This window comes from Solenopsis invicta, chromosome 1 (assembly GCF_016802725.1).
Source record: "Solenopsis invicta isolate M01_SB chromosome 1, UNIL_Sinv_3.0, whole genome shotgun sequence".
Lineage (NCBI taxonomy): Eukaryota > Metazoa > Arthropoda > Insecta > Hymenoptera > Formicidae > Solenopsis > Solenopsis invicta.
Window position 1 is genome coordinate 15,858,076 of NC_052664.1, and position 17,920 is coordinate 15,875,995.

Consider the following 17,920-nt stretch of genomic DNA (forward strand, 5'->3'; position numbering starts at 1 on the left):
CTGGAAGATATGATTTACAATGTCTTTTTTGAACATCTAAAATTATAAATTTTTAATATCTATACCAATTATTTTGTATCGCAACGATAAAGGAAAAAAATATGGTGGAGAAACCTTTGCAAATAATCTCGGACTTTGCGCGAATGATTTTTCTGCAATAAATAATTTCTCGATTAGCTCAATTAATTCTATCGTAAAAGCGTTACGTGATTAAGTGTATTAGCAAAATGTGCCAAATGTTACGATTGCGTTAGAATTAATTTGCTAATTTTCTACATTTTGTAGCGAATAATGAAGCTTATCTGGCGTTGCATTACCACTGACAGTTTTTTTTGCTGTCAGCAGATATACGATAGCATGTCTTTATATGTAATATTGATGCGACATTCTTTGAGTGACATGATTTGAACACTATGATGATCAATTAAGATGATTCAGTCCTTTCAAGAATCATAAATCGTCGGTGATGATAACACCTATATTAATCTCTGTCAGAATAGAATTTAATTTCACGATATTCATGAAGCGGTAATTATAAGCAGTCACCTAGAATTTCGTCCGCAATTACACCGCGTCGTTTTGAGAATGTACAATGTGACTCCTGCACAGAGAAAGACGACACAGAGTACAGTTATCGCGTAGTGCGTAATTACTCGCAAATCGCTTTACGAACAAATTATTATGATAGAATTTCCGTCTCAAAATATAGTCATATATTAACGCATGTTCAGCATTTCGATGTAATTGCGAATTATAACATCCGGCGCGTTGTTCCCAGACACCAGTCTCGTATTGAGTTTATGAGCGGTAAATGTTTCGACGTATCCTTCGTATGCGTATGCGTAATAAATGCGCACGAATCTGCTCGTATCCAAGTTCCAATGTGTGTGCGTCTATTTTGGTTCTCAACTTCTTCCGAAGTGATTGAACGTGCTAGTATTAAGTGTAAAGGGAAGTAATGCTGTTACCCGTTACCGTTATGTTTTTTAAATAATCGTTATTTTTTCTGCTGTAACGGTAACGTCGTTATCTTTTACATTAACGGTAACAAATATTATCGTTAATTTATAAACGGACAACACATGCGTATGGACGATGTTGCGATTAACCAAAACCACTGTAGATTTCATACTGAATTAATAATAAAATAGTAACAGAAACGATTGGAAACTCTAAGAAAGTCATTAAATTTCGTGGTAATAGTAACGAAAATATTAATAAATCGTTATTTTCTAAGTAATGATAACGCATTATTTAAATAATATAAAATAATATTTCCAACCCTAATGTTGAATAAATAAAATTTATACAAAAAGTCATTAATAAAAATTCTTTCAGCAACGAAATATCCAAGATGTAAAATCAAAAATTTACATTTTACAATCAAAATTTGACCCATTTTTGAGAATCACTGATATACGCATGCCATGTGCGAACAATGTTGCGTATAAAACTCTTATTGGATGTACATTGATTTATTCACGCATAAACCATTACGTTAGATATTTCTATATGCATAGGTGTTCCCAAGAATTTTAACAATATATTTTGATATATTAAGTATTTTTTAAAACATAATATTATTTTTAAGCATAACATTGATAATCCTCTCGTGATTATGCTATTTAATTATAACTTAATAAAAAAAAATAACATTTAAGAACATATAATAGTATAATATGTACAATTTTCAACATTTTAGGTGGAGATGACGGGGCTTACGGGTATTATCAAATTCGATCATCAAGGTTTTCGCTCCGATTTTGTCCTAGACATCATCGAGCTGAATAACAAAGAAGGCTTGAAGAAAATCGGTACTTGGAATAGTACTAAAGGTATCAACTTCACGAGAAGCTACGGCGAGGTTTACACTCAAATTGTTGAAAACTTGCAGAATAAGACTTTCATCGTGACAACTCTACTGGTGAGTGACATTTCCGAGGAAAGCGCGCAGCTTTCCTTAAACATCAGAATAATACTGAATAAGATAATATTGAATAAAACTTTCATCTACGAATACTTAAAGTTCTGTTTCGTTGAATCTCATAAATAATTGGATACTTTAGGTAAAGTAAAATAACGTTTAATATTATATTTTCCTATTTTTTATAGATTTAATTATATTATACTATAAATTGCTATTTAATTTTTTGTTGTAAAAGAATAAGAAGTATCAATTAATTAAGTATTGTAGATTAATTTATTAAAGTAGAGGAAAGAAGAGGGTTGTAGAATACTATCCCTAAAAAGTCGGTTGCCACTTTCGCCTGCTTCGCCGATTCGATTCTTCATTGTGCTAAATCCTTTTTATTTTTATTTAAAGCAAATTTAAAATAAAATATACTAATGAGATAAAAATTTATAGTAACAAGATGCAAATGAAAATCTAGGAGAAAAAACTTTGAGATAAAAATTACTCAGGTTAAGATATATATAATAAATTTTAAAAACATTGTGCGAAATTCCGTTTAGAATGAAGAAAAGTTCTAAACCGTTTATTTCATTCGAAGACATGTCTGCAAAAATTGTTCGTGACAATCGCGCAACGAGCTCGAAAATCGTTGCTTTAATCGAAACGCGGACAAAACAGAAACATCGCCGTATTTAAGCGGCAGCCACTGCACAGTGGAAAAATTTTTTCCATCCATTAGCGAAGCTTGCGCGCTCGTTAGCTTTCCCGCTCCCCTTTTTACCTGGTGAGGAAAGAAGAAGACAAGAAAGACGATAACGCCGGAGCCAAATACGCATGCGACTTAATTGAAGTTTTAACGACGAGCTCGACTCGCATTATTTATTCTCATACTAATTGCAACAACAAGTAATGCACTTGGTAATGTATTAAGTACCTTGAAACTCAACCGAGAAGGGACGGCAGCAAGTTTCCCGCGGTGTGACACCGCACAGTAAGAAGCGAAATACGTCGCGCGAGAATCGTTCTCGTAAAAACTTCGGTGCCCTAACGTTTCTTCGACCGATATACGCTAAACGGATCTGTCACTGATAAGAACCTGTGCAACATGTCCTAAGTATACATTACAAGATGCTGCATGGGAGACTCATATTAAATGTTAGAAGACCATTTTCTAAAGTCAGTAAAATTTAAAAAGTTTTATTTTGAATGAAAACGTTTAAAACATATTAAATGATATGTTGGTTGATCGAAATAAAAAGAAAAATAAGTTACTTGCCATTTTCTCCTCTAAGTTTCAGTCATTTTGCCATCTATACTTAAAATATAAATTTAGATTCACTTAATAACAAAGATAATGTTACTCTTTAAATACTCATTAAATAGAATAAAAAATCGTTCGAAAATTGCACAAGCTCAATTTTCACTTTAAAGGAGTGAATTTTGATTTTTAAGTCAAATCATTCGACAGTTACCTATTTATTCTGAAATGTGTCAAAATTTTTATGTTCAAGTCGTCGCTTTACATTAAATCTTCTAAGCTAACTTCAATCTTGATACTGATATGAGCGTCGCGTCACCAAGATTATTTCAGCAGATTATAACTTCACTGGCGGCCTCGAGAGCTATCGCCAATAAGCTTCCCCGATTGCTCCTATCGATAAAATCGTGGCGTTCCTTTAAACGCCTATATGCAGTACAGTATTGACAGCAGCTCATTACCTCATTGCAGAGCTCACCGTACTGTATGCGGAAGGATTCGAGCGAGAAGCTCACCGGAAATGCACAATTCGAAGGCTACAGCATCGACTTGATTTACGAGATATCGCGGCTGCTTGGATTCAATTATACGTTCCGGCTTGTGCCGGACGGACGTTACGGCTCGTACAACGCGCAGACGAAGGAATGGGACGGAATGATAAAAGAGCTGATCGAGCAAAGAGCCGATCTCGCGATCGGTGATCTCACCATCACGTACGATCGAGCGCAGGTTGTGGACTTCACGACGCCGTTCATGCCTTTAGGTGGGAATATTACAGAATCGTGCAGCAAATACTGCCGCGATTTTACGATTTTCATAAACACGTTATGAAAAGAGTGTAAAAAAATACACTATTTTTTATGTGAATAGCTCGAAACAATGTTATATTTTTTTAACGACGCAGTTACTTTATATCCTTGGGCAATAACAGAACAAATATGCATTTTAGACGAGGTATTATTAATGTCAAAAATGTAATTTGCTTTTAATTGTCTTTTAAAAATATTGCTTTAGTACGTTTTTGTACAGAACAATCAAAAATTTTAAATCGTACATTGGAAAAAATAATGGTACGCTACAATAGTGGCATGAATGCAAAATTATTCTCAAATTAAAATGACGGATTAAAGTTTTAAATATCACAGCGAGCAATTTTTGTTCTGCATATCACCGAAATAATTTCTCGAGAGCAATTTTGTGGGCCATTATGTATCTTCGTAAGCCATAGGTAGTCGTAACGAAAACCGGAATAAATCTCACGGGTGATTATACTCGGTCCACTGTGTCCACACATCAATGCATTCTACCTGTGGTCTCCGCCGTGGCTAAGCATAAAATGAGAATTTTGAATTTCCAGGGATCAGCATACTTTACCGCAAACCCATAAAGCAACCGCCGAATTTGTTCTCGTTCCTCAGCCCTCTTAGCCTCGACGTTTGGATCTACATGGCAACGGCTTATCTCGGGGTCTCCGTGCTCCTCTTTATACTAGCCAGGCAAGTGAAACCACTTTAAATTCCTCCGACAAAATGTCGTGACACTATTCTGGCAATTTGATCCCTTATCTAATCGATGCGATCGCGTCGTCTCCTGTAGCCTCGATGAATTAAGTACGAAAGAAACGTGAACCTTACTTCGATGATTTTGTACGTTTTTGTTCCATAAATTTAATTAATGATTTTTAAAAATGTGATTTACGTCGACAACTATACTGTTTCCTAACTTTCCACGACGAAAACACTTAATTCGAAATTTAATTATTTATTTCAATTTCAATCAGTCTAATATAATTCTCTGTTGTTTCATATACTGAATCAGCTACCCCATGCTAATTATTTACAAACTTGATAAAAATGTGTAATATATATCAAGATAAATTCGTAAAATAAAGACGTAAACTTTTAAGGTAGATTTTTTTTATAACAAACACCGCGTTCGATATCATTGGATCAGAACGTGTTTGGAATCGTTAAGTTTAGATTTACGCCGTACGAATGGTACAACCCGCATCCATGCAACAAAAATCCGGATCGCCTGGAGAATCGCTTCAAGCTCCTTAACTGCTTGTGGTTCACCATTGGTTCTCTAATGCGGCAGGGTTGTGATATTTTGCCAAAGTAAGCCCTTTCATGCATCGAGATAATAATCTTTATGCGCAAAGTACGTGCTCATTGCATTTGTTGCATGTCATATTGCTGATTATCATTTAGCAAAATTAAATATCGTCCCTGCCTTCCGCGTGCATAAATCATAGAAGCGATCGAAAGGTAAAAAACACAAGTAGAAATCATCTTGACATGCAATTGAAATAAAATATTCTTCGTATTCGTACTAAAAAGTATGGGAACAAGACAGAATGTTATACTACTGCTGTACATTACTTCTTAACGCGATAAGATAAAAGAAATAGCACTAATTCATATGATTAATGAATTGAGATCTTATTCTTCTATCTTCTTATTAATTAAGAAAATTAATTAAGCAAGTTTCATACGATTAAGAGATACAATTGAAGAAATAAAACGCTGGTCTCGTTACAATAAAATAAATTCTCCTTACACAAAGAAAATCAAATTTGTATTAGAATAATTTTTTATCGTTATGTTTTTATCCTTTTTAAGCGAAGAGATAATGACCTATATTCAAAATGTGCCTGTAAAGATATTAGCGCGCTTTTTGTCATTCTATCATTATCGTTCAATAGATGTAAAACGAACATAGAACGACGAACAAACGCACTATCTTTATAAGCACGTTCTAAATACGAATTATATTCATATATATATATATATATATATTATATTATATTAATATAAATATGTATTTATGTTTATCTTGAATTATTCGCGTATTTTGCTTTCATCATGAAAAAATCATTGTATTGCTTCAGCGAAAGATTTCGATTGGTTCATTGGTCGCATGAAGTATGTACATAATATAATTCAATTTCATGTCGTCAATTTCAGAGAACAACGACACAGATAATTCGCGGCTAGGTGCACGCTTTGACATCTAATCTCGGACCTTCCCCTTTCACCTGTCCGCAGGTTCAGCCCCTATGAGTGGGAGAACCCTCATCCGTGCAACGGGCAGTCCGAGGTCCTCGAGAACGAGTTCACCCTACTGAACTCGCTCTGGTTCACCATAGGCTCGCTCATGCAGCAAGGCTCCGATATAGCGCCGAAGTAAGTTACTGAAGAATTACGCCAGGATATATAAACGTGAAGAGAGTACGACAATCCGTTAAATCGATGTCGGCGTAAAATTAGTTTAATTGTGCGATGGGAGCGAGCGTACAAGCGCGTTATCGTGGATTATGCAAATGGTGTAACAGCCGATAAACTGACCGTGCTATATCGTAGGCTTGCTGCAACTGACACCAAGTATGCCGGAAAACGTGAGAAATTACGTGGCAGGAATGTATTCCTTAACGGCTTTTGGTGTCGACTCTTCCCTTAATGAAAATTTAATCGATGGCTTAATTAGGAATCTACTTAATTAAAGGGTTATAGCGAATGAGGCTGCAGCAGTGTGTAACAAAACTTCACTTTCTAGTTAATTCGCAGCAGACTCTTGCCTCTTAATAGAAAATTAACTTCATACCTGAATTAGCAGGATGTTTAATGCTCGAAATTAAAAGTGCAAAACGCGCGCCTTAACAGGAATATGATCTCGAAATTCGTTAAAGAATGATATCCTTGCGATGCGATTTCCGGCATGCCGTATACAAATGCGGCAAAATTAATCACGTCGCTTTGCTTGTACATAGTTACCGAAATGCATGATATCCCCCCGTGGCATGCGCTAGAAGCTTAGAATGCCGTTACACAAGTAGTTTCCAATAATTCCACGTGCTCGTTATACATGACATAATTGCGTTTATGTACACTCGCCAGTTTTCGCATGTAAAATAATTCGCGCGCACACGTTTCGCATATATGTCCATTCCGCTCGCCAACTCCCCGCGTTGCCGTTTAATAGCGAATGCGGATCGCTTAACTGCGAAATGGGTTACACCCGCGACGTATACAGCTGGCTCGTTACATAAAGCGAAGTTGAACTTCCGTACGCTCCATTACTCCGTGGAAGGCGCAAAGTTGCCCTCGAAAACTTCCGCGAACGGCAGGTGCCATTGATTCCTTTTTCTGCGATTCGTATTTTCAACACGCTTTGCTTTATCGAGCATGGATCTACAAACGAAACGGTTTACGCGGACTGCTTTGCGCGCACATTCGCATGCTGAATTTTCGCTTCAGACGCCTTGAGTTAGAAAACGGTATGTAGCCTTTGATCTTTTACCATAGGGCCGTGTCAACTCGCATGGTCGCTGGTATGTGGTGGTTCTTCACGCTGATCATGATTTCCTCTTATACGGCTAATCTCGCGGCTTTCCTCACCGTCGAGAGAATGGATTCCCCGATCGAGAGCGCCGAAGATCTCGCTAAGCAGACCAAGATCAAATACGGTGCTCTCAAAGGCGGCAGCACGGCGGGCTTCTTCAGGGTAAGAACTATAATACCTTTAGAGTAAACTGAGGCGAATCGAATCGTTGTTATAAGTTTTAAGACAGTTATTATTAATTTTTCATTTTATACGATCCGTTTTATCACTCTAGTTACTTCTAGTTCGCGCTTTCTCTGCAGCGCAAACAATAGACGACAATTCTGTATTGCATATGATTCAGTATCAATCTGATGATACAAGCGTAGAGATCGTGAATGTGCAAAGAAATTTTGTCTCTCATATAAAATCACGATTCCAATTTTGTGAGTTTGTTACGAAAAAGCTTAATAGACTCTTCCAAAAAATCTATTCATTTATTTTCATTTCTTTTAGATTTTATTTTTTTTAAACTGACGCTGATCCAAAATTGAGACGAATCGAACAAATTCCTTTTTTTAATTTTTTCGTTGTATAATAAGAAACATGTATTATTTTACTATATAAAACTCAAGCCAAAAATGTAGAGATTAGAATTTTTAGTAAAGCTTAATAACAAAATTAGTTTTTATTATTTTTTATCTATGAAGAAAAATTGATCCGATTCGCCTAGCCTGTGCATTGTACCCAATGATAGAATTGCATTTAAGCGTTTTTTATATATTTTTTTAATTATAATGTTTGTCCTAAAAATATACGCGATTAAATACAAGAAAACACACACACACACACACACACACACACACAAGTGCCGTCCATTAAAATAATAAAATTAGAGAGAAACTGAGTAAGAAATTTAAAACAAGGTATTACATTTTATCTCAAGTTCCGCAAGTAATTAAGTTAAATCCTGACGGTCTCTGACGGGCTAAGAATCTCCAATCAGAGCAACAGTGGAACCGCAGGATGCGACCCGAGAATATTCTCCTATTAATTTGAGAGCGCCGATGCGTGCAATTAGGATGTAAGCGAGACGCGATATCCTCTCTCGAAGTAAGGCATGCCTACTTCGAGGTTAACCGATTTCCACTCCGACGTTCCACCGTTTAACGGCACGCGTACTCAACCACGAAATTCTCGGCATGATCTAGGATTCCAATTTCTCGACGTACCAACGCATGTGGTCCTTCATGGACTCGGCGAAGCCGTCGGTATTTACGGGAAGCAACGTTGAGGGTGTGGAGCGAGTGATCAAGGCGAAAGGCAGTTACGCATTCCTGATGGAATCCACCTCCATCGAATACGTAATCGAGAGGGACTGCGAACTTACTCAAGTCGGCGGTCTCTTAGACTCCAAGGGATACGGCATAGCCACGCCGCTAAGTAAGTATTAGAAATTACATTTACATGTACGCATTGTACGACACGAGGAGTCGCAATAAAAATATGCGATAAACATATACACGGAGAGAATTTTTTATATTTAACGAATTCGCTACAAATTTTACTAAATGTGGTGACAAGCTTGCAACACTTGTCAACTTATCAAATATCATGATGTATAACGATAGAAATTTTTTAAATATACAAAAAACATGTTATAAACTGCGTAATAAACATTGCTATGCAGCCTTGTAAAATGTTAAATTTAAACGTTGAATTTTTACAATTAGAGACAAAATGTTTTAAAGTATATAACGATATATAATCATACAAAACGTTTTTGTGTGACCATGTGTTTAATATTACATATATCGTCTTTTAAAACACATGTTTACCTTAAAAGGATTCGAACTCGAAACTCTGGATCATAAATCCCATGTTTTACGCAATACACTATTTCTTCTGCTGAGAAATATGTTATTGTCTAATTGTTTATTTACGGTATTAACAACGCGCTGATTACCATACTGCATGGTAAAATCATGTGCCTCTGAGATTGGATACATTATGCTGTATTGTAAAATTCATTTAAGTATCGTATATATTTATCGTTACTTGGTATTTATTCTATTGAAACAATAAAGAATCATAAGTTGTTTAACATACTTTAAAATTATTGAAAATTAACTGTACAGTTTAGTAAAATGATCAAACGTGTTTTATATTTCATTGTGTTAAAATATGCATAGTATGATGGATATTAATAAATCAGAAAGTCATTGATAAATCATACAGTTCTTCGAAATACGATCTTACGACTACCATAATTTTCAGAATAAATTTTATGAGAAAATTCTCTTCGTGTATAAGCGCGCTCTTAAATGATAAATCATAAAAACGTAAGAAGAAATTTAATACTTAAAATGTAAAGGGAAGGAGAAGTAAAAGGGAAAGTGAACGCCGATATAAATTTCGTGAAAGAGTTGTTCTATAATGAATCACAATTTTTTTTTTATGACTCACATCTCTCGTATTAAAAAAACAAATACAAAAATAAAAGAACAAAATATTTGTTTTGTTAAATATTTCATTTTCATTATTTGAATGTTTTAAATTACTGGAATGTTAATACTTCAATCGCGACAAAGTAATTTAATATATCACTGATTCGTGTTAGTTGGACATAAACCCGGACGTGTAATAATGTCCTTCAATAGTTACAGATTTCAATACTATACTATTCAATAGGAAGCGTGCTAATTAACTTTTTTGCCACATTTCAGCAATCCGCGCACATAACTCGATAATATTGACACGTGGTGAATCAAAATTTTAGGATAATAAATGGTTCTGCGGCCGAAGTATTAATCAGCACGTTTTGTAATCGATAGCAGTGCATTAAAATCCATAATCATTAAGGGATATATCATTACGCTCGTCATATTCAATCTAATGCGATATATTAATACACACTTCGTTCTGGAAATATTAAACGTTAGCTTTTCACGTGAATACTATTGTTTATCTTACTCGGTGATTTTAGTTTGTGATGCACTCATTTATCTTTTTCTTTTTCGCTCTTTCACTGATAACATTACGAAAGTTTATAAAATTATACACAACTTTAATAATTTAGCAAAAAGAAAAGATAATTTTGTTTGTCAACTTCCAACATTACGGTCTCTTAATAACTCCCATTAATGTAAGCAGCGGACACAGTACGCTTAAAAAAAAAAAAAAAGTATCTAATCAATATTGCAATATAAAGTACTTATATCAGCCTATCGAGTCGCCTGAATAAAAGAAATTCCCATTCAATTAAAACTTCTCCTTCACGCAAATGAAATTCTGATAGAAAGAAAATGCAAATCGTTCCCTCGTCGAATCGAGAAACTGGCGCGAGCGAGTTTATCTGCCACGCTTATCCCGAGAGATCGAATAAAATCGCATTGCCGGTCGCCTCGCTGATCTCGCGACTGCGTGAAAATACCGGTCGATAGTGAGTATCGCCATGAAGGAAGCGATCACGCGCGGGATTGCCGGCGAAACGTTGGCGCGAGGGAACGATTGCCGCAACGAACTTCCGAAAGTTCTGCGAAAGTACGACGCCTACGAGGCGATAAAAGCAGACTGGGAGGAGTTCCTCAAAACGACCTTGGAACTTCAGACTCGCCATACACGACGGCCATAAGCGGGGCCATCCTGAAGCTCCAGGAGGAAGGGAAGCTTCACATGCTGAAAACGCGCTGGTGGAAGGAGAAACGACGCGGCGGTACCTGCAGAGTAAGTTAATATTACGTATCTTAAAACGAATTTTCGCGGTTTACTTGTAATTTCAGGATGTGCGAGTCTTGCGATAAAAGTTTGAAAAACCAGTCATATAAAAAGGATAACCATGAAAAATTCTAACTCGGGTATTACTGAGAAACGTAAATCTGAGAAGAAAAGATTTGTCAGAAAGTATTACAAATTAATACAAAATAAAGAAAATGTACAAGGCTGAGCTTCAAACACAAAATATTGGCAATCTTAGTATTTGAATTACAAAATACAAAATACTGACAGTTCCAATTTGAAATACAAAATATAAAGTTGTAAAAGATTGCCAGTATTTTATAATTCAAATGTAATACTAAGATCGACAGTATTTTGTATTTTGTATTTAAATTACTTTTTGCGCCCTAGAAATGAACAGCTTTAATTTGACGATATTCTTGCAAAAAATGATTCAAATGCATCGTATATTTTTTAGAACACAAAAATTTTAATTAAGGTAATTGCTTTCTATTTTTAACGACCAATCATGATGACTAAAAGTTGATCTTTATAATATTGTAAAATGGTAACAAGCCAAAACAAAAAGTACAAAAGAATTGAGCTTTACATTTTTATGTGTGTTTGCTTGTCCTAATTTTGTATCTTGTCGTAATTTCTTTATCCGCTTCAATCCATTTTATCTGGTGTGATTTAAAAAAAAAAGTGCGAATCTGCTTTTAATCCACCATCATTTCCCTCACTTTCCTCGTGAAGAATATTCTGGCGCGCTAGCGCACTCAAGAAGTGCGCGTTCGAAATTCTTGCGCCAGACTCCAGCAACTCCCCTCATCCGTCAGGGATGTGAGGGCTGTTGGAGGTTGAGGCGGCACGCGGGGAAGACTATTTCGCGAATTCGCGAAATCGAGGTTTCGCCGAGCTCGCGATCATCGTTGCGTGCACTGCTATTTCTCGCGCAGCTACGCCGATAAATTCTTCCGATAATTCACCGGCTTCTCCATCCAGTGAGCAAACTTGCACGCCGTTTGGCGGATGAACGTAGATGGATGATTACAACGATGTAAGAGGAATTAATTCCTCGATGTCATGCTCCATCTGCAACTACTGGAAAATCTAATGATATTCATACTGCTCTGAAAGCTGCAATTATTAACTCTTTTTTTTGTTATCCCAATCTTTACTCAAGTTTTCACGAGCTAATGCCAGTTGTTTTGTGACGCGTTTTTGTTTGAGAAAGATTTTTGGATTGTAGGTCGTAATATTCCGTCTTTGATTCATATAAACGACGTCTCATAGTGTTTATACCCTTCTTATAAAACTGATTCTGAGCTTGGCGCAATATTAACGTAAGGTTTCGTTCAAATAAATGAATGATCGTTTTGTCTTCTTTCGTCGTACGGGTTAAATCTCTTTCTGACAAGTTGTCCCTACTTCTTTGTTTCACCCACTTTTGAACGAATGATTTTGACTCTCTAACCTATTTCGAAGCATACTATAATTTTTGTGCTTTTTGATACAAAATTAAGAATATTGCTTCGTAACGCTTTGCACTCATTTTGAAAATTTCTGACAAAAAGTAACGTTTGGAATGACAACAAAGCATATATTATGCAAAGCATATATTGGGCACCCTTCAAGTCTCTTAATATTACAAAGAAAATGACACTATGATCAATAAGATCTTAAATAAATGCTGTATACTTCCTTGTGAAACTGATTATACATTTAATGTTGTTCTATCAAAAAATAGTGAAGAAAATTACATAAAAATATTTTTAAACATGGTTTAGAATAGATAATTCTTGTCCTCGATGAATGCTTAAAGAAAAAAAAAAAAAAAAAAAACTGCTACATTAGAAGATTTAATAGCCATTATGTTATTTGCTCCCATCTCAACACTAAATCCATCAGGCAAGGTACGAATAGGCGTGATCAAATTTTCGCAATATTCCACGACCCTCGCGCAACCCTCTGCGAACCATTTCAATAATGAACACCCGAGCGCGAAAGCCGCGTGTGCATTAACGACGTGCACAACGGACTAAACGCGAAAACCACCGTTTCCCCAGCGGCGCATTACCGATGCAGCGGGCTATATTCTGTAACCGCCCGCGTTAATGCGCCACAAGCTAATCGATGTTTCTCTCTCTCTCTCTCTCTCACGGCTAGGACGACACCTCGAAGAGCAGCTCGGCGGCGAACGAGCTCGGTCTGGCGAACGTCGGCGGTGTCTTCGTGGTGCTGATGGGCGGCATGGGTGTTGCCTGCGTGATCGCGGTCTGCGAGTTCGTGTGGAAGAGTCGGAAAGTAGCCATCGAGGAGCGGGTGAGTGATGCGAAATAACACATGGAGGGAGATCGCGTGGTAACCACGTCGGAGATCATCGCGTCAGGATCCACCGCCGTGCGGCTCGATCCTGACGCGATCTATCCCGACATACCGCGCGAGTACATCAGTTGATGCTCACACGACGGTGGAGTTCCTCTCTAATGGTCTCGATACAGAATCACTCGGGTCTGATCGCTCGCACGGCTCGGGGCTCTCGGCGATCGATGACGTTGTCAGTGAGGACGATGAAAATTATAGCTTCCGCGCGCGCATAATTTCCTACATTTTTCTACCGTCGTTACCGCCGTCATTATTCCCATTCGTCATTGTCCTCATTGTCTCGCTGTGCGCGAATATCGTCGTTAGTCGGACAGACAAGGCACTCGTTCGTTCTCGCTCGTTACTGAGAATATGTCGCTTTTACACTGAAATGCTTATATTCGTGACTTGCGAAAATTCCAAACAATTCTCAAACCCGGACTCTTGATATGCGAAAAAACATGGAAAATAAGAAAACTAGAAATTCATTGCTCGAAATTCATTTCGTGGAATTAATTATTAATATTTGAGAGGATTAATCTTTATATATACTGAGAGAAAAAATATCTTAAAACAAAAAAAATTTACTTTAGACAAAGAAATCGGTTACTCGATAGGCCCTAATAGAGAAAAGAAGGGGATTGTGGAATACTGTTTTGTTTTCTCACAATTCAAAAAAAATTAACGTGACATAATTCTAATCAATGCCAGTTTATTAACCATAGAGTTCTATCAGTCACCTTATCGATAAAAGTTTATTGGAACGAACGTAATTTATAATTTACTGAAGAGAAAAAAGGATGCGTTTGTTGAACAGCAGGAGAATCGTGGAATATTAACAATACTAATGTCGCGAAATTTACTTTTATTTATAAAAAGAACGTAAATTAATTGATCTTTCTATTTTTACATTCAAGATAATAAGATTTTTTAATCTAAACTAACAATTATATTAATTTTAATAATTTTAGTAACTTATTTGTAAAACCATTATTTAAATGTAAAAAAATATAAAAGTACAAAGTTATATGCTTAAAGTATATACTTAATTAAATGTAAATAATTTTACTTAAACAGAATAAACAGGTCAAAATGGTTTTAAAAAAATATATTTTTTCCTTTAAAAAAATTTTTCTCTCAGTGTAACTATTACCGCATTTTTTTCCAAAAATTTATTTCTCTAAATTCCAAATTTTAAACGATTTATCTCAATTTAATACTTTTAAATACATTTTATTCCTTCCATTTTAATGTTAAAGAGGTCCATCGGTTCTAATCCTAATCTAGATATTAAGCCACTTGTACAAATGAATAGAAAGTTATGTTCATTGGCATTATACGGGAGCGCCGTGATTACCGGAGAAACGCGGCCGTGGAAACGCAGCCAACGAAAACATTTTTTGATGAAAAAAATTTCCGAGTGAAATTCGTGTTGGTCGAGTGCGGGGAAAATGGAATTAGCATATGCAAAGTCCTGCGCTGCGTAACTCGCCATGACCGGCACGCGGTTTGAGCGACATATATTCGTGCCACCGTTTACATATTCAAAGGGGTAAGCAAACAAGCAACTATTTGAGAAGGGCTCGTCTAGGGATACGAATATGCTTTGCGCGGATCATTCCCTGCGTACGCAAAAGCAAACAACTCTATATAAGCTGACGGACGTTAGTATTACCGTGCCTCCTTTCAAACCGCGTTGCATTTGTGTGGAAAAGCAGGTGGATGAGCGAAGCCCACTTCAAAAATTCAAATCGGCTTAAATCGATCTTGAAACGAGAGATTCACATTCTGTGATGAATAGTGTACGGCTTTCGATTAGATCGGATGGCATACTGGATTTTTATGATATGTAAGATTTGATCGAACCAAATACCTTGTTATGATCGTAGTTATTAGATACAATAGATAATATATCGCGATAATAAAAAAAAACGGCATAAATAAATAATGAAAAGAAATTTATTGATTATCTTGGATTATGTGCATATATAATAAAATCAGTATCTGTTTTCCGTCTTGAAGCAATGATTAATCACGCTGCTTTGGATAAAAAATTACGATAACTTACAGTAGATAATTTCTAGCATATTTACATTGCTGAAGAAACAATGAGAAAGCATGATAAAATTGCAGTATTCTTGTTTGCTTTCCTAAAATAAGCATTGATAGCTAGCGCCCTTTTCCCGCTTTAATTACTGCACCATTGACTAATATTACGAATCTGACTCGGGCATTTTGGTGTTATGTTCTAGAAGCAGAAATCCTCGGGGAAACCGATCTGCGAGGGTTTTACTGATCTGCACTAGCGACGGTACGCACTGCGCTGCGAAAAAAACAGATTCTTAAACTCAAGTCGTACCTCAAAGCGTATCCGATCCGAGTTCAATGGACCTACGGAAGAACTCCATCACGAGAGATCGGAAAATTGTATAAAGATCGTAAAAGTATAGGGAGAAACGAAAATAATCGGACGATAAAGAGAAGCAACGAGCCTTGACCTTTCCAATTTTCCTCCTAAAATTCTGTCAAGTGTATCGACAATTTACGTAACGAAATATTTTGCAAAATACAAAAATATTTCTCAACTTACGACGCTTACAAGAATATAAATTATTCAACACACACTTTTTAACGAACAAACCGATCAATCTTTCTATCAAAATCATGCAATATCAAATTTCTATTCATGACGAACAAACTTAAAATCTAAATAATGACAGTATTAATTTGTCGATAAAAAAAAACGTGCGATTATCACAATGCACGTAATAAATAATCGAAGTCAAAAGCTGAAAGAAAGATTGGAAAGATCAACGTGTTTGCCATTTGCTCATATCAAAACTTAGATTAATAAACGAAGACTTTAAGCCTCGCAATAGGAAAGGCGAAATCCTTCCTCGCGAAGTCGCAAACGTTTCAATCGACATCAAAATACTTTAAAAACAAAAAAAGGCCGCGGTGTTCACAACTTATAGTGCTGCGACGAACTTTTAAGAACAATCACGATTTTATACCGGCTAGTTAGTAAATGTATAGTATACCGGATTACAAAACATTTTACTGTACATAATATGTAACTGTCGAGCTAACCGATATGAGATTGTAAGTGTGCGCGGAAGTCCGTTTGCTTCTTGAATTCATAATATTGTCATAAGTGATAAACTGAAAGAGCAAGTGGATATAAAGGAACCTACCGTCTTGTCAAAAAATTCAAGTACTCAACAATTTATTATTTTCCGTAGTATTATAATAATACTAAAAAATAGAATTAATTAACAATATGTTATCTTGAGTGATTTCACGTTTTTCCTTACGTATACGTAAATAATTTCTATAAAGTGATCCTTTCTAATTAACGGAGAAGTAAGGTTTTCTTTTCGAAAAAAGTTATTTTTGAAATTCCGCCAGGACTGTTCGATTGTCGTAAATTTTTATTTCAATTTTCTCTAAGAACAAGATAATATTTTGTATCAGATAATGTATTATGTAATTATTAATTCCCATCTTTTAACTTTATACATTGTAATATCTAAATTATTGATATAGATTTTCAATGAGAAATTAATCAATGCACAGGACAAGTACAATATGTTGAAAAATAATCACCTTTATCCACAGGCAGCTTTCTCACCGCAATGTAAAGTATTTCCGATCCATATGGAGAAGCACGCGGACTTGCGAAATTTCGTTATTGAATAGACAAATCTTTGTGTCGTGGCGAAGTAACTTGTACGAAAATTGCGATTTCGAAATGTTGCATTATTTATAACCGTAAACGAAATTGAAAGGACGCGCATTGTGTGACAGTTTAGTATGACATTGTTAGTTGTGTCGCAATGTTTCTCGCTTCTCTCCCGTCATGGATTCATAGGAGGTGAGCTCATTTATCTGTTACATTTTTCATTGTCAGTATCGTTGTATAAATTCCTTCCTTGAAGCTACATAAAGATTATATTTTTAATAACTAAATTTTTCAAAAATGTTGAGCTTTTTAAACACACAAGCATGTATAGTTACAGTAACTTATTTGTATTAATTTAATTAAGACTTTTTAGTGAACTTTCCTAAGACTAAATTTTTTCTAGTACAAAATTATTTCACTAACAAGATTTGAAGCTTTTATCTTCAATTGTTTCTTCTATCATATATTTAATTAAGTCATTAATTATAAATTCTTAAGTTAGTGATGTTGGTTTTTCAGCTCCAACTCTTTAGAGAAAAATCACCTTTCAATAAAACTTTCAATTGCGCTCTTTCTTTGTAAACAAGTATAAACTAATAAAGTTTCGAATTTTACTGTTTGGAGTTTGAGCTGAATAACTTGTTCACGGTTCAATATGTGTGCT

At 35.7% G+C, this 17,920-nt stretch overlaps 1 protein-coding gene across 7 annotated transcripts in view; it reads left to right on the top strand.

Moving 5' to 3' along the window:
* Window positions 1–17,920, top strand: part of LOC105194346 (glutamate receptor ionotropic, kainate 2) — a 305,511-nt gene that overhangs the window by 285,694 nt on the left and 1,897 nt on the right. For 3 of the 7 annotated variants that reach the window (XM_039447762.1, XM_039447759.1, XM_039447754.1), the window contains 9 exons: window positions 1,703–1,924; window positions 3,642–3,933; window positions 4,528–4,666; window positions 5,150–5,287; window positions 6,218–6,355; window positions 7,475–7,673; window positions 8,702–8,933; window positions 11,101–11,216; window positions 13,377–13,532. In XM_039447762.1, coding sequence (XP_039303696.1) covers window positions 1,703–1,924; window positions 3,642–3,933; window positions 4,528–4,666; window positions 5,150–5,287; window positions 6,218–6,355; window positions 7,475–7,673; window positions 8,702–8,933; window positions 11,101–11,216; window positions 13,377–13,532 — 1,632 coding nt within the window. Of the gene's footprint in view, window positions 1–1,702; window positions 1,925–3,641; window positions 3,934–4,527; window positions 4,667–5,149; window positions 5,288–6,217; window positions 6,356–7,474; window positions 7,674–8,701; window positions 8,934–11,100; window positions 11,217–13,376; window positions 13,533–15,826; window positions 17,540–17,920 lie in introns of those variants that run through there. The other 4 variants (XM_026132211.2, XM_026132214.2, XM_039447773.1 and 1 more) reach the window with 4 other exon arrangements.